Source organism: Lissotriton helveticus, chromosome 9, assembly GCF_964261635.1.
Source record: "Lissotriton helveticus chromosome 9, aLisHel1.1, whole genome shotgun sequence".
NCBI classification, from domain to species: domain Eukaryota; kingdom Metazoa; phylum Chordata; class Amphibia; order Caudata; family Salamandridae; genus Lissotriton; species Lissotriton helveticus.
The window spans coordinates 938,665,142-938,682,426 of NC_136070.1; the positions used below are offsets into that span (position 1 = coordinate 938,665,142).

A 17,285-nucleotide genomic window follows, 5' to 3' on the forward strand; every position below is an offset into this window, starting at 1 on the left:
AAATCACCTGCAAGGTCCACCCCGACCGTCCAGGAGGAGGCATTGCCACCACCTACAGAAGCACACTCCGACTGACCACGCACTCTAATGACCCAAGGGTGACCATGGAACAACTCAACTTACAGATCCGGACCAACCCAAACACCATCCTCTGCGGCACCCTGATCTGCAGGCCCCCCGGGCCATAGACACCCATTCTCCGATACCATTGTAGACCTCTTTGCACACCAGGCTCTCCCATCCACCAACGACATCCTACTTGGGGAACTCAAGTTCCATCCGGACAACCCCAGTGACCAGAACACTACCCTCTCTTGGGGTAGCTCCTCCAACATCAGACTCAAGCAGCTAGTCAACGCAGCAAGCCACATAGCAGGACACACGGCCAAGCACGTCTTCTCCGCCATCGGGACCTTCAACTACAGCCACACCACCAGACTCTCCTGAATCGACCATCATTGGATACATCACAGCTTCACCATTACCACCGTACACAACCACCATCGTCGTCCCTCCTCGCAGCTGGATCAAGGCCACCAAAGTACGTCTTGTCAACTCCCTCAGCACCACCACTCCGCCAACGCTTACAGACGATGACACCGCAGCGCGCAACCGCCATTGATGGATCTCCAACTGCGCCGACACCAGGGCACCCCTCAAGAACGGCACTGCGTATGTACCTTACCCATGCATGATGGCAGGCGTAAGGGTGACACAGTGCCACAAGTAAAGGCTGTCCCCATGCATTGCTGGAGTTGCGTCATGGTTGTGACGCGACTGCAGCAATGGGTGACTTTAGCGCAGACAGATACTTCAGTATTCCAGAAGTATCTGTCATTACTTGCGTCATGGAGCACTATCCAGTAAAAACAGTGCATCTGTGGTGTCGCAAGAAGGGGGTAGTGAAAAGTGTTGCAACGATGTCCTGTCGCAGCCCAGGAATGCTCACTATCTTATTAATGGTGCGCAGTCCTGCCCTGTAGTTTTGTCGCAGGGCAGTGCAGCAACATTGCTTGCAGTGCGGTCCCGCAACAAAACCTGCTGAAATGAGGCCCCAAGGGTTACCTCCATTTTTAAGACCAGCTATTTTCTGGTCTTAAAAAACTGCCTCTAACTTTTTGGTCTTCCAAAACTTAACAAATCCCCTTGTAAATATCGCTAAGTGGGGTTATCGGCCGTTTTTGCATGGGAACGCCTCCCTTGCATGTCATTATCGCTAACAGAAGTGGCGATCTTTCTAATCATCGTTTTCGCCGGAAATCTGTGTTAAAATAAGGCAATATAAATCTCGCCGTAAAACCATCTAAAAAGTGTCGCTAATGCCTCGTTAACTCCTTGTACTTATGCCCCATAGTATATTCTGTGACAAGAAATCTTAAGAAAATGTTCCTTAGTCAGTAAATATTTTCTTGGAGAGGGAGTTCTCTTGAGGGTTATACAAAAATAACTTGGCCTCTGCGCTTTGATGGCTTTTGAGTGCATTGAGGCACCAGAGTAGGAGCCATGGCATCATGTCCCGACCTCAAATACAATACATATCAGTCATAGAGAACAAAAAGTAACATCTTCTTGCTGCACCATCAGCAAGGCTTGAGCATGGGTTCCTTTGAGGAGACATTTTATCTAGTTACTAATGAAAGATGAGACTTTCATCAGTGAGATTCCACAAGAGCGTTGCAGACCTGGTGAATATGGCACAGTAAATATGAAACTGATTTCAGTGGGCCTATTGGTGTCTAATGTACCCCATTGATGTCACATCCCGAAGCGAAATAACAACTGGAGAAATATGGCTTCAACTGGTTGCCCTGTACACCCATTATTGGGTTTTCTAGACCAGTGTGAGGCCTGGGAGTAGTACTCATACAGTTAGGAATACGGGAGAGTACATACCCATCAAATTATAATTTTAGAAGAAGAAACATTATTCTCAAACCTCCTCCAACACTGTTATGTCATTTGCATAGCACTTACCGTATCTCCCAGCCACTTTTTCACTTGCTATTATAATATGACGCCCGCCGAACTCTTCTGCATGATTCACCAGTGCATCTTTCACTGTGTCATATCCGCAAAGTACCACGACTGGCGCAGACCCCATCCAGACAGTGAACACTGGGCCATACTCCTTACTGAGCTAAGGAAGGAGTTATTCTTAGTTTATTATTGAAAGCAACATAAAACAAAGTTACTCACTACAATGATTAAATGATCTACACTTAGATTAGCAATTCCCATTGACAGCACTACCACTCAGTGGATGATACTTTAAACTATACCAAACTTATAGTGTAGGGCAAACACAGACAAGCATAAAATTCGCACATGAGGTCCTAGCAGGGAAAGACATTTGTGCATACATGGTACATGCCGATTTCAGAAGACTTAACTCTCTGAGCCATCTGATCAGTGTATCAAGAAAGGTAATCTCTTTGAAGTTATTCTTGCAGTAAAGGGGGGGGGGTAAAGGAGCTCAAAATATTTTATAATTAGTGTTTTTTCGGTTTGTAAATGTCTGTATGTGGTATTGTAGGAGTTTGTCTACTGAATGTTAAAATTCGACTACTGTCCTACTCTCTAACAGTTAGCTCAGTCTGTTAAGAGGTGTGGGTTCCAATCTAACTGCTGTCACCCATATGAAAACTACCTGGAAGGCTAAAAGTAGAAAAGGTTAGAGGTTTAACATGCATTACTTCAACTCCAAAAATCCTCACTTGTTGAGATTTTCGGATCGAGTCAGAGCCTTCTTGCGGTGTTCTTTGTCACACCTCATTTTATTTCCACCTGTAGTTCGCTGGCACAGTACATCACAATTTGATATCGCGAAAATACACACGTTGTTTAAAAATAACTGTAATAGCTGGCACCATATTACTTTACCTTTGCCATTTTGTTTGCCACTGATAAACATAGGCTGCATAGTCCATTTTTATTGCATATTTTGCCTCTCTTTCATGCTTGGTATCTCAGAGAAGTCGAGGGATAACTGTAATGTCCCCCGTTTCCTATCTCCGTACTACTCTACCTCCTTCTAGGAGCTGAGCTGCAGACATCTTTATGTGTTCCTAAGAATGAGTGCGAAAGAGAACTGAGGATGGGGGAAAGAAATTTACACTCGTATGTTTATCAGCTCCTTTGTTCTATTTTTTTTTGCTCATCGGGTGAGCTAGGACAGGAGCAGTATAGTTACAGAAAGTATGAGCATTCGAGTAAAATTAAGATAAGGTTGTGTGTTTTGGTAGAGAGGTATATACGTCCTCCAGTAGCTTCAGCAGAAGAGGGCAGGTGCATATGAACCTACTGCATGTGTTGGCTGTAGATACACATGCTTAGCGTAGAATGGGATGTTTCCTAGAAAAGCCATGGAGGCTTCATTTTTGCATGTGGAGTGAGCTTGTGGAGCCACAGGTAGCCCTCACTTAACTTTTGTGTAGCAAGTGTGATACATTTTACAATACATCTTGCGATTCCAGCTTTGGAGCTAGGGGAACCTTTTTGGGGGTTTGAAAAAGCAACAAAAAGTTGTTGTGTTTTGAGAAAAGGTTTAGTCCCCTCAATGTAGTCCATTAATGCTCTCATAACATCAAGGATGTGTAGAGCTCTTTCTGCTACTGAATCTGGTTTAGGAAAAAATACTGGTAGCTCAACAGTTTGATTCTCATGAAAAACGGAAACTACATTATAGAGGAACTTTGGGTTAGTTCTAAGTGCTAATTTATTTGGATAGATTTGGAAGAAAGGTTCTTCTAAAGTGAGTACTTGAAGTTCGCTTATTCTCCTGAGAGATGTGATAGTCACTAAGAATGCTACTTTCCATGCGAGAAACTGAAAATCATCTGAATGTAGTGGTTCAAAAGGTTGCCCCATATGTCTAGTGAGAACAATATTTAGGTTCCATACTGGTGCTGGTGGGATAGAAGGCGGTATTACTCTTTTTAGTCCTTCCATAAATGCTTTGATTTCTGGAATTTTAAAGAGAGACATGTATTGTCTGTTTTGCATGTAAGCAGTGAGTGCTGCTAAGTGTTGTCTAATAGAGGTATATGCAAGGTCAGCTTGTTGCAAATGAAACAGATAACAGGCAAGGTCTTGCACTGTTGGGGAGAGTGGTTGAATTTGTTTGGATAAGCAGTAATGAAAAAATATTTTCCATTTGGCTGTGAATCATGCTTGCGTGGTTGGCCTGAAATTTTGTTTTAGAATGGCCATGCATTCTTGTGATAGATTGAGGTGTCCAAATTCTAAGGCCGCAGGAGCAAGATCACCAGATTAAGATGTTTGGGATTTTGATATATGACCTTTTTCCTATTCCTGAGTTAGAAGACATGGATTGAGTGGGAAACATCCTGAACAACGGCTCCGGAACAACGAGTTCCAGAGTCACCCAAGCCGAACAACGACTTGCCAGAACAACTCAGCCTTAACCACACAATTGCGTGGTTAAGGCTGATTCGGTCTAGTGTTTTTGTAGTTCGAGTGTCCTACTTTGTAGGACTAGCATGTCCTTCCTGACCCTGCTGCCAGGCTGACATGCAACCAATCAGACGTTCGCATTCGGCTCCATGGGTCAGCGCGCCAGTTATCACCTATTACACAAGCACAGTTTAAAGAGGAAGGCGACAGCAGCTAAACCCCAGGCAAGAGGGAGCCTTCTCAAGCAGCAACTCTCATGAGGTGCTGTGCTTACTTGACTCCATTTCGGTTACATCTAGGTGAGTCGTTACCTCAACAAGCCCTACGTGCTATCTTCCAAAGTGAACCATCTCATTTATTCAATCTCTGATACACGTGCGTAGTACAAGTGCCAACAGGCGCGCAACACCCATTGGGCTCAAAGGGCTTCAGCCCCCTCCGTCGTGTGTGTCAGCCCGGGATGAGACAGCTTCCCGGGCACACACACAGCCGCACCAGAGTACTTCACAAGTCTTTAAAAGACCATTTACTTGTTAACGAGGCTTTGTTGTTCTTTCACCTCTTCTTAGAGCCCCTGCATCTTCACTCTGCTGATTGCTGGAAGAATTACACCCCCCCCCCGAAATTTCACTCTAGTTGCGTCTCTGAGTGCCATCTGTGCATTTGTCATTCTTACACCACTATTTCCATAACAGACATTATATGCCCTGATCTTTAACTAAACACAGCACTGCAACATTTGTTTTCGGTGTAGTACAACTTCAAGAGCTGCAATAGTGTGAGCTCACTGCACTTCTACTACATTATTTGTGATTTTCAGTTGACCCCAACTCCAAGTTCTTAATCACGATAGATGCTTCTCCACTATATACCATTGGCTACAAACTGTTGAAGCTCCAGATAAGTACTCAGACACCAGGAAGTAGGGGAGGTGATGCTGTGGTAGGCCGACCTAGTGAGAAGCGATGCACTAGCACACACTGGCAAAGTAGCATCACGTGTCACGATTACAGTACGTGCAAGCATGGCTGGGTGGTGGAATTAGTATTTAAAGGATGGGGGGATCAGGGTACTAGTTGGAAAGCATGTTTTTTAACACGCATTCCTTTACCACGAAAAATCATGATGAAGGAATGCGTGGAAAAAAATGGTGGTTTAGACGGGGTCTTGGTTATGAGCTCGTGGTTAGAGAAGTTGTGGTTGGGGAACTCGTTGTTCCAACATGCAACCGGATTGAGTGGCAGTTTCTCATGTGGCACCACCGACAGTTGTAACGATATATAAAAAAGTGAGAATAACAATAAAGATAATTTCTAGACCCAAAGTCAAATAAAGAGACTATTGTGGCAACAGACTAGTATTTAATCTATGGTGTCAGAGGTACCCTGTTCATATATCGTTACGTCATAGATTCCAGCCTCTGTCCTCCTTAATTGAGTCACTCCCCTGTATTATATATCTAACCACTGACAGTTGTAGCTGGGATGTGAACCATGCTTGTCGTGCCCATGTTAGGGCTATTAGGATTAGAGCGAGGTATGTTTGTGTGAGCATTTGAACCACGTTAGGAATGAGTGGGAGAGGGAGAAAAGCGCAAGCAAATATCCCTGACCAGCAGATCCATGTGGCATTGCCTTTGGAATGTGGGTGAGGAAACCTGGAGGTAAAGCTTTGGCATTTTGCATTCTGTTCTGTTGTGAAGGGGCCTATCTCTGGGATTCCCCACCGTTGGAAATATGAGCGGAGGAGTGTTGTGTTGATCACCCACTCGTGTACTTGCGGATGTATGGCGTTACAACTCATACTTTTACAACGCATACCATTACAACGAAATTTTTACAACGCAAAAACTATTACAACGCATGTATTTACAACGCGTGTATTTACAACGCAGGTACCTTTACAACGCATACCATTACAACGTTAGTATTGGTAAGTATATATACATTTTTTTAATTTAAAATAATTAAAAATAATCTATTTTAATTTAATTTAATGTAATGTTATTTAATTTAATTTCATTTAATTGATTTAATTTAAATTTAATTTTATTTTATTTTTACCCTGTACCCCTGTACCCCAAAAACTCAAAATTGGCCCTGAACCCTAAAAATACCCCTGTACCCCAAAAACCCAAAACTGACCTTGAACCCTAAAAATACCCCTTTACCCAAAAACCCAAAACTGACCCTGAACCCTAAAAATACCCCTTTACCCAAAAACTGAAAACTGACCCTGAACCCTAAAAATACCCTTTTACCCAAAAACTGAAAACTGACCCTGAACCCTAAAAATACCCCTTAAAAAAACCCAAACATATAAAATTTACAATATAATTATATACTTACCAATACTTACGTTGTAATGGTATGCGTTGTAAAGGTACCTGCGTTGTAAAAAAATGCGTTGTAAATACATGCGTTGTAATGGTTTTTGCGTTGTAAAAATTTCGTTGTAATGGTAGTGCGTTGTAAAAGTTGCGTTGTAAAGGTTGTATACCGTACTTGCTGATGCATTCTGCTGAGCATATCTGCAAAGTTTTGTCCACTCAATGAATATTCTGCTAGGAGGTGGATTTTGTGATGTATGGCCCAGTGCCTATGTGCTCTGCTATGTGTGAGAGCTTTATGAAGTGTGTGCCCCCCGTTTTTTAATGCAGTGCATTGTGGTCATGTCGTCATCATGGACCAGAACTACTCTGTAATGAAGATGTTGCTGAAAAGCTTTGACAACTAATTGAATTGCATGGAGCTCTAGCTGATTGATGTGAAAGTGTTCCTGAGTTGAACACTATAGGTCACATACTGTAAGGTCCTGCATATGTGCCCTCCAACCCTGTAGGGATGCATCTGTTGTAATGGTGATTTGATGAACTGGGGCTTTGAAGGGCTGACCGTGCCACATGTTGTTGCTGTTCTACCAATGCAGATAGTGATGTGTTGCTAGCCCTACCAACACTAAATCTTGCCCCTCCGCTTGTGATTATTGTGTTTGAAGTGTGTGTTAAAGTGAGCGAATATGCAGCCTTGCATGTGGCAAGATATGTTATGTCATCATTCCGAGAAAAGTCATGACTATTTTGACTGTGACCTGATGATGTGGTTGAAAAAGAGGCAATACTGACTGAAACCTTTGTGCTCTTTCTGAACTGGAATAGGTTTTGGCTGTCACAAAGTTTAGGTTTGCACCTAAGAAGAGCTGTATTTGCAAGGTTGCAGTGAGATTTTGTTGTACTGAGTGTAAAGCCTAATTTGTGTAGAAGGTTGATTACCGTTTGAGTGTGATGCAGACATTACTGTTTGTTTGCACTCGTGACCAGCCAGTTGTCTATATATGGGAGCATGTGTGTGCCCCACCTTCTTAGATGATCTGCTACTACTGTAAGGCATTTTGTGAAAATTCTAGGTGCAGTAGCTACTCTGAATATCAACATTTTGAACTGGTAATGTGGACCATTTACTTGAAATCAGAGGTAGCGGAGATGTGCAGGGTGAATTGGAATGTGGAAGTAGGCGTCTTTGAGGTCTTTTGCCATCCTGAAGTCTCATTGCTGTAGCAAAGGTATTATTTCTTGAAGTGTTACCATATGAAAATGCTCTGCTATGATGTACTTGCTGAAAGCCCCGAGGTCTAGTATAGGTCTGAAAGTTCCCTCCTTTTTTGGAATGAGGAAGTACAGGGACTACACCCCATGCCCTTGGTGTTGTTTTGGGAGTTGTTCTATGGCCCCTTTTTGAAGCAGAGCTTGGACCTCCTCTGTGTAAGGTGTTCTGTTGACATAGTTTGTGTATTGGGTGGCATAGTGGGTGGTAACTGTAAGTCATAGACAGTACCCATCTTTTATGCTGGAAAGGACCCACTGATCTGTTGTAATTTGTACCCAATGTTTGTGGTATTGCCACAGCTGTCCCCCTTCTAGTGTTGAGGGCGGAGGCACAGAGAGTCACTGCTTAGTGGAAGTGGTCCTTTTCAAGGCGGATCCATGACTCTATGCTCTATTATTTGTGTAGTGTGACCAATAGTATGTCCCATTGGTGTAATGGGTCAGGTAGGAACCTTGTTGCTTCTGCATATTGCCTATATCTGTGGTATTGCTACTTTTTGATACCCCTCTGTAGTGTCCTCTACGAAAGGACCCACAATGTTGGAAGGTTTGTAGTGCACCCATGGCCTTGGTAGTATCGGTTTTACATTTTTACATCACTTCTTCTACCTGTGGCCCAAACAAATGTTCACCATCAAATGGTAAATTGAGCAGATATTGTTGGACATCAGGCATAAAACCAGAGACTCTAAACCATGCGTGGCGCCTGACGATTACACTTGTATTAACCTCCCTTGAACTTGTATCTGCTGAGTCTAGTGCACATTGTATGGCAGCATTAGAAGTAATATTGCCTTCCTCCACTACCTCAGGCTCTCTTTGCTGGATCTGGTCTGAGAGATGCTGGCATAGTGATGGAGCAAGGTGGCAAAACACAATTTTGTGTACCCCTTGTGAAACCAATGTTCCATAACGTTAACATTAACTAATGATGTGTTGTGGTGAATTAATCAACAATAGTATAAGATGCACACACATGCACATGTGGGAATACTAATTTTGCCTGCATGAAGCAATATAATTAACTAATTTGTATTGTTTTTGTGTTGTGAACTAATGCACAGCTTAAATATAAATAAACGCAATATGAATGTGCTTATTGTACACGTTATTGTGCTGGAAAGGCATCGAATATGTAAGTATGAAACACATTTATGTGGCTTACCTGCTAGGTAACAACTAATAGGGAAACCTTAGTACGGTGGGAGGTAAACAGAAGGGTTTTAGTTCCATATTTAACAAGAATTTGTGTTTGGTTCTATGATAGTTCCAAAAGTGGCCTCTGAGGCCTAGTGAAAACATGGCTGTTCTGGTAAACTGTGAGCAAGTGCAAGACTGCGCATGCGCACTCAAAAGCCTGCAAGAGAGAGCGAACTGCCTGTGCTCGGATGGGAAGTTCAAGGCTACCGTGCCCTGGAAGTCAGGATGGTTGCCAAAACATGGACAGTCAAGTGTTCTGAACGTGGGAAAGTAATACGACGTTGCAAGTCAAGGAAGTGACCAGGCCAAAGACTGTCCTAAACAATACCCCTTTATAATTTTGCTGATTCGTCGTGAATATGATCTTGTAATGGTGAGGAGATGCTCACCCATCCCAAAGTTGTCTAATCAGAACCCGAATTGAAGATGTTAGATACTTTTTAGATAGATTAAGTTAGGAAATTAGTGTATAAAAACCCCTGATTTTGCTTAGAGAGGGTCGCTCTTTCGATTTCCTCTCGAAATGCTGTCGGATTGCAGATTGATTCCTGGATGTAAGACTCTTTGATTTATTTCTTGTTTTCTTTACAGGATTGAAAGGATAAGATGAGGGTGTTAGTTAGGGATGTTAGGAGAGAATGAACTTGGAACTATCTATCCCTTAAACTTTCAACTGATTTCTAAATAAAATGACTATTTTCTGAGCTCTAAATAAAATGATCATTCTGAAATAAAATTAAGTTTTTACTGAATAAAGAATTAATTAATGCTTAAATGTCAGACATATTAAAGTTTTGCTTTTAATAAAATTAGGAAAATGGAATATTAAAGTTGGTCTTGTAATTTTTCCTACGCCTGATTTTCTTTCTAGCAGATCCATTGCCACTTTGGTGGTGTGTCTGAATAAAATGCATGTTTGATAAGACCATGGTAAATTGTATAAAACTATAGGTGTAAATAATAACTGGTTAAATAGGTTTAGACACTCCGCCAAATGTTACAGTATTACTCCTTTGTGTTTCACCAAACCTTGAAGCCGAGGTAAGTGAACAGAGAAAGTGTGCAGTGTTATGGGCCCCACTGGAGAATAAATGTGTGTTCGGAGGTTTCAGGGAGAGGTGATGCTGATTTAGAAATTATTTTTGGAGTCCCGCTGTAGCAGTTATATCTTGGTAGCAGAGTAGTGGTTGCTAAGGAAATTAGCTAGGGTACTGTATAAAGTACTATATAGAATTTAATGTACAAAATTATGACTAACATCTGTTGAGTTCGTATTACATTATATGTAGTCCTGAAAAGGCTTCCAAGTGTTGCATGAAGCTAGTGCCTCTGCCTGCAGGCAGAGGAAGTGTGGCAAGTAAAGTCGCACTGTGCATTGGTCTGTTTCAAAAAAGTAGTATTGTCGTATACTGCGGTGGTATTGTCGCATATCACTGTTTAGGGACATTAGGTGTGAAAGGATAAATGTACATTGAGGACAGTCTATGAAATCTTAGCCTTCAAGTACAGGGATCATTGCGTATCCTGATTAAAACTTTCTGCTGGGAGAGTAGTAGGACTTAACCCTAGCTTGACAGAAGTGTAAAGGAGTGGCGTCTACTTTACTAACGATAGGGGAATTCTGTGGTGGGCTTGAGGTAAGCGCTGCCTACTGGTGATACAGAATTGATATATATCTGAGTAGGGATTTCTGTATGAAACTCGTGTAAATGAAATTGCAATACGCGTTCGGGTGAAACTTCGGGATTGTCTCTAATGAGGTGAAAAAGATCTCTGTATGTGCTTTCCTGGAGAAATAAGTTCGTTATTGCCTGATAAAATGGTAAAGTAGAGGGTAGTGCTACTTTATCGACGAGTCAAAAATTCTGTGGAAATAAGCGTCGTCTACTCCATATACGGAATACTTGTATGATTGAGAAATTTTATCACTTCATTAGCGAAACAGGCAAATGGTATTGTTTCCTGTAAGTTACTAACTGATTTTGTAAAATATCTTGTAAATACGGCTTCTTGAAAAAATCCTGTAAAGGAGGGGTCAGTCAGCGCTGCAGAAGCTGGAGCGCTGGTGACGTCAAAAGTGTCGCGCTGGGATTGGTCCTCGTGACCAGGACGGAGAGAGGGCTGATTGGTGCAGCACAGAAAACAGCGAGAGTTATTGGTTGAGCACTACAGTGACGTATCTTGTTCTAATTGGTACGCTAGTGTAAACCGCGCTGTGATAGGTTGGTGTTACGGAAACAGCAATAGAATAGTACATGATCTTTTGAAAACAGGAAATTTGTTGAAAATGGCTTACTACTATTATGACGAAGACAAGAAGAAACCTTCATGGTTTAAAAAGTTGAAAAACATGTTTGAAAAGGACAAAGAGGTAGTTACGAGAGAGGGAAAAATACTTCCTTCGCCAAAGACGCCTGCTTCTCATATGATGTCAAAATATGGTTATCATACGTGTGTTTGGTTGGAGAATTGGGTACGGTATACCAAAGATGATGGCGTGTTCGCTTTTCCAGAAGGAGGATCTTTTGATTTGGTAATTTTGCGAAATTTGAGAGATAGAATGATGAAGCTTGAACCGAGACCTAGACCGACTCAATTTGAGGCACTGGTTGAATGGGAAGATGAGATGCATGAACTGGAAAGCGAGAGGTTAAGCAGACATATCAGACCAAGAGTTAGAGGTTGAGATTTATGGGGAGAAACACATGAGAGTAGAATGCGTAGATGGAGAAATGGTAACATGTGTGATGGCATGTATCCAGTTAGATTAGTGGAAGAATATGAGGGACGGAAATGCACAGAAAAGAAAAAGAATGTGGAGATAGGGAACCAAAGTTATGGTGAAAGTGAATCAGAGGATGCTGTATTGGAAGAAATATTAAATAGAAGACCGCCACCATTTTAACCAGGTTCTTTATGGACTACCCCGAATGCTCCAATAGCAGATGAGAGAGTTAGTGAAACTCCGGGACAACCATCAAATTTCCGAGAGTTCCCGGAAAGAGTAGAAACTAGATATATTCCTAGTACACCAATAGGAGAGGCTAGAATTTCAGGTACTCCTGTACAAATTAATGACTCACATAAAACTGTGCTAAGTGCTGAAAGGCGAAATTATGTACAGCCAGATATTTCTGATTATGAACGTTCTACACATGAACTAATTGAAAACCTTACTAAAAACATGGAAGCAGTAACTGTCCCAGTAACAATAGGACCTGTAATACCAGTATTTGAAAATCAAAGCATAAAAGAGCCAAGCTTAACAATTCCATTACAACAGAGTTTGCAGAAGGTAAAAGAGAATATTTATCCTGATTCGTCAGAAATAAAGCGGAATATAAATGTGAATCCACCTGAATTGACTTTTAATCAAAGTTCGTCATGCAGATACCCGACAGGAGCAGAATCTGACTCTGCAACCCCAGAGAGAAGTGTAGATAGAATAGATCTAACACAAACACCTGTAGGACCATCAGATAAAGAATTGAGTGATTGGATTAAAACTTTAAAATTAAAAGAGCAGGAATCAAAAGTGCTGTATGTGGCAAAATTAAAAGTAGTCATGGAAGAATTAATTATTGGAACTATTGGAACAGACAGACTAAAAACGCACCAGGATGATGAGCTTATGTTTTTGTGTAAAAGCATAACATTGAAGGCCAAAACGCTGTATGATCAGTTGGAAGAATTGGCAAGTGAATTTGGAATAGAATTTTCAAAAATAAAATCATTGCAGGAAACATATTGAGTAGATTTTGCAGAAAGAGACATTGAGAACATGAATACTGCTGGGAGGTTAGCACAAATAAAAGAGTTGATTGTGCTGTTGCGAAAATGGGGAGATGTAAGTAAATGGAGGATTAAGTGGGCAAAGAAGAAAGAAGAAAATAGTGATAGATCCACATTAGCTTTTCCAATCAGGGAAAAATAGACAGTGACAACTGAGTTTCCCATGAGAGAGATACCTGGAGGAAGATATGTACATGTTCCTTGGAGCAGACAGGATATATTGTCATTTACAAATGATTTTCCTAGGCTGAGAGAGAAACCAGTGGAATGGTATCGACATGTAGACAGATTTGTAAAAGTGTCAAAAGTTTTATGGATCGATTAGGATGGATTGTTTGACATAGTGGTGCCAGCAGACTTCTGGATAGAATGCAAAATATCTGTAGATTGGCCAAGGGAAGAGTATCCCAGAGATAAAGTAACAGGAGCTCCATCACCAGATGTAATGCGAAAGTATGAACAAGTGATAGTATGGTTGAAAAATAAAATACCTCCAAAGGAAACTGATTGGGTGAAAATAGACAGGACCACACAAGAGCCAAAAGAAACTGTACATTCATTTTATGAAAGATTGTTGTTAGTTTTCAAACAGTATAGCGGTTATGAGGAACTGAATGAAAAGGACATGAGCCACTTTATATATAGATTCGTATAAGGTTTGAGGCCAGAAATTTCAGACATGATTAGGCACAGCATGATAGGATGCCAATCGAGCTCAGTGGACAAAGTACTGAGACAGGCAAAATATTGCAGTGAAGAAATTGAGGCAAAACAGAAAAAGCTGAAAGAGAAAGCCATGTGGGCACAAGTGAAGGTAGCGGAACAACAAGTGGCACAAATGGAGAGTAAGAATACAGGGAATCAAGATAGTTTTAAAGGTAAACCTAAATTAGTAGGAAATATTGATGAATTGAAAAAGAAATTTCCATGTTTTAATTGCGGCAAGTTAGGGCATTGGAAGAAAGAGTGTAAATGTCCTCCAAGAATTAATGGGGAAAATACATCATTGAATCCGCAGGTGCAGTTTGAGGTAAATCAACAGCAACCGCAGATAGCAAACCAGCAAAGTCAGGTGCCACAACCGCCACTGCCATACAGTGTAAACCAGCAGAGATACAGTGCAGAGACAGGATTCAGCGGAGGTGAGCAGGTAAAAAGACCGCAAAGAGTGAATGCGTGTCCTCAGTATTGGTTACAAGAGGAGGATGGCAGTGAGCCGGATGAAAGTTTCTGACGGTGCCTGGGAGAGGAAGAAGAGTGTGTACTTGGAGCCACTCTTGAGGTAGATCAGTCAGGTCCATTTGTGAGCGGAAAGGTGAATGATGTAGAAATAACTTTCCTAGTGGACACTGGTGCTACCCGTTCTACTGTTAGATCAGTGGAAGTTCAAAATCTTCCTCTCTCAGGAGAGACCATTCAAGTTGTAGGGGTAGCTAACAGACAGATAAAAACTCCCTTGACAAAACCAGTTGAAATAGAAATTGGAACATTCATATGCATCGATTTGTGGTGTGCGATAGTAGTGCTGTTAATTTGTTAGGAAGGGATATATTGTGCAAGATGAATTGTGCCATATATTGTTCACCGGATGGCATAGAATTGCAAACCCCAGATGAAGATAGCTTGTATAAAATGACAATGTTCATGATTGAGGCAGAGTAGCACAAGCTATTTCCTCTTTTTGACAGAGAAAAGATTCCTGTTGAATTGAAAGAGGCAGTGAAAGAAAGTGTATGGGATTTCACAGGAAAAGATATAGGTTTGATGAAAGGTGTTGATCCTGTGAAAGTCACAGTAAAAGAAGGTGTGAGTTACCCAAATATACCTCAGTATAAAATGACTACAGTAGTAATTGAAGGAATAACTCCAGTGATTGACAAAATGATTGAGCAGGGAATACTGAGAGAAATAGAAAGCAGTCCTTGTAATTCACCAATTATGGGATTGAAAAAGCCTAACAGAACATTTAGAATTGTGCAGGACCTTAGAAAGGTTAATAAAATTGTTGTCCCATGTTGTCCGATTGTTCCGAATCCAGCAGTGATTCTGTACCAAATTCCTCATGATGCAGAATGGTATACTGTGATTGACCTGTGCAATGCGTTCTTTACTGTTCCATTGCATCCAGAAAGCCAACCAATTTTTGCGTTCCGATTCCAAAATTGTATCCTAGCATGGTGTAGAATTCCACAAGGGTACACAGAGAGTCCATCGATTTTTAATCAGCTGTTAAAGAAATCATTAGAGAACTTGAGCATGTCTGGAGAGTCTGTGTTTGTACAATACATTGCTGATCTTTTGGTTGCATTGAAAACAAAGGATGCATGTGTAACTGACACCGTAGCATTGTTGAATCATTTGTCAGAAGAGGGACATAAAGTGTCTCCATCAAAATTGCAGTTTTGTCAAATTGAAGTACAATTTTAGGTCACAAGATTGCTAAAGGGATCAGACAAGTCACAATAGAGAAAATCAAAATGATACAAGGAATGCAGCCGCCTAAAACTCAAAGACAGGTGAGAATGTTCTTGGGAATGGTAGGTTATTGTAGACAGTGGATTAGTGGATTTTCATTGATTGCAAAACCATTACAGAGACTGACAAAAGCAGATATCAAAGACCCCATTGTTCTGACCAAAACAGAGATGTAAGCATTTGAACAGCTGAAAACGAAACTGTGTGAAGCACCAGCTTTAGGAATGCCTGATTATGAGAAGGAATTTGAACTGTACTGCAGTGAGCGAGAAGGATGTGCATTGTCAGTGTTGGTTCAGAGACATGGAAAACTGAGAAAACCAATTGCGTATTTCTCAGCTGTTTTGGACCCTGTTGCAAAAGCTTTGCCAGGTTGTCTGAAATCAGTAGCGGCTACTAGTGTAAGTCTGGAGCAAAGTGAAGGAATAGTGATGGGATTTTCTGTGAGGGTGTATGTACCTCATTCTGTGGAGATTCTCCTCACTAGAGCCAAAACACAGTATATGACTAACAGCAGAATGACCCGATATAAAAAAATAATTTTGGGAGCAGAGAATGTAACCATTACCAGATGTGTGAACGTTAATCCCTCAACATTGTTACCTGACACCATTGAGGCAGAAGTGAAAGGTGAGCTTGATCACAAATGTTTGGATGTTCTTGAATACTGCACAAAACCCAGACCAGATATCAGAGGTGAATCTTTACCTGAATCAGATTTTGTGATGTTTGTGGATGGATCATGCTTGAGAACAGAGAGTGGTATTCTAAGTGCTGCTTATGCCGTTTGTACCGTGGCAGAAGTGTTGGAAGCATCTTTTCTGAAAGGAACTCATTCTACTCAAGTAGCGGAATTGATTGCTTTGATACGAGCATGTGAATTGGGAAAAGAGGTGAAAGTAACTGTAGTGACTGATAGTCAATATGGTTACGGAGTTGTTCATGATTATGGACAGCTCTGGTCCCAAAGAGGTTATTTAACCTCTGCAGGAACACCTATTCGGAATGCTGAATTTGTGAAAACACTAATAGATGTGATCCATTTACCTGAGAAAATAGCTGTTGTAAAATGTTCAGCCCATAAAAAGAGTGAGGATTACATTACCCGTGGAAACAATTATGTGGATGCAATTGCAAAGCATTGTGCGAAAAAAAATCAAATTTCAATCAATTGAGAAAAGCTTAAAGAACATGTTCCGAGTCCTTTAATGCCAACTACTGTAGTTGAAACTTGTCAGGAAGTGAAACAGATACAGGAGGAGGTGGAAGCAGAAGAAAAAGATATTTGGCTAAAAGCAGGATGCAGACAAAGAGAGGAAGATGAAATTTGGGTTTACAAAGATGAAAGACCAGTAATGCCCGATAGCATGATCTCAGATATGGCCCGAATGTACCATGGTCAGGCCCACCTTGGTAGAGATGCTATGATTCGTCTCTTTAGACAGACTTGGTACAATCCTAAGTTCAGGATGGTTGCCGAAAGCCTGTGCCAAAGGTGTTTGGTATGTCAGCAATTCAATCCAAACAGGAGAACTGTTGTAAGTTTGGGAACCATAGTACGGGAGGGTGGTCCATTTACAAGGGTTCAGATGGATTTTGTGGAGTTGCCCCCATGCAATAGGCTTAGGTATGTTCTTGTGATAGTCTGTTTGTTGTCCCGACGGGTTGAAGCTTTCCCCATGAGAAGAAACGATGGATTGACTGTTGCTAAACTGTTTTTACGTGAGATAATACCATGTTTCGGTTTCCCGGTGACGATTGAGTCGGACCGTGGACCGCATTTCCAAAATGAACTTATGCA

The 17,285-nt window shown here is 41.3% G+C and overlaps 1 protein-coding gene across 1 annotated transcript in view; it reads right to left on the minus strand.

Annotated features, from left to right (window-relative positions):
- Positions 1-17,285, minus strand: part of LOC144782041 (cytochrome P450 2G1-like) — a 519,896-nt gene that overhangs the window by 383,483 nt on the left and 119,128 nt on the right. Inside the window, exon 3 of the mRNA XM_078661170.1 lies at positions 1,975-2,137. Coding sequence (XP_078517296.1) covers positions 1,975-2,137 — 163 coding nt within the window. The remainder of the gene's footprint in view (positions 1-1,974; positions 2,138-17,285) is intronic.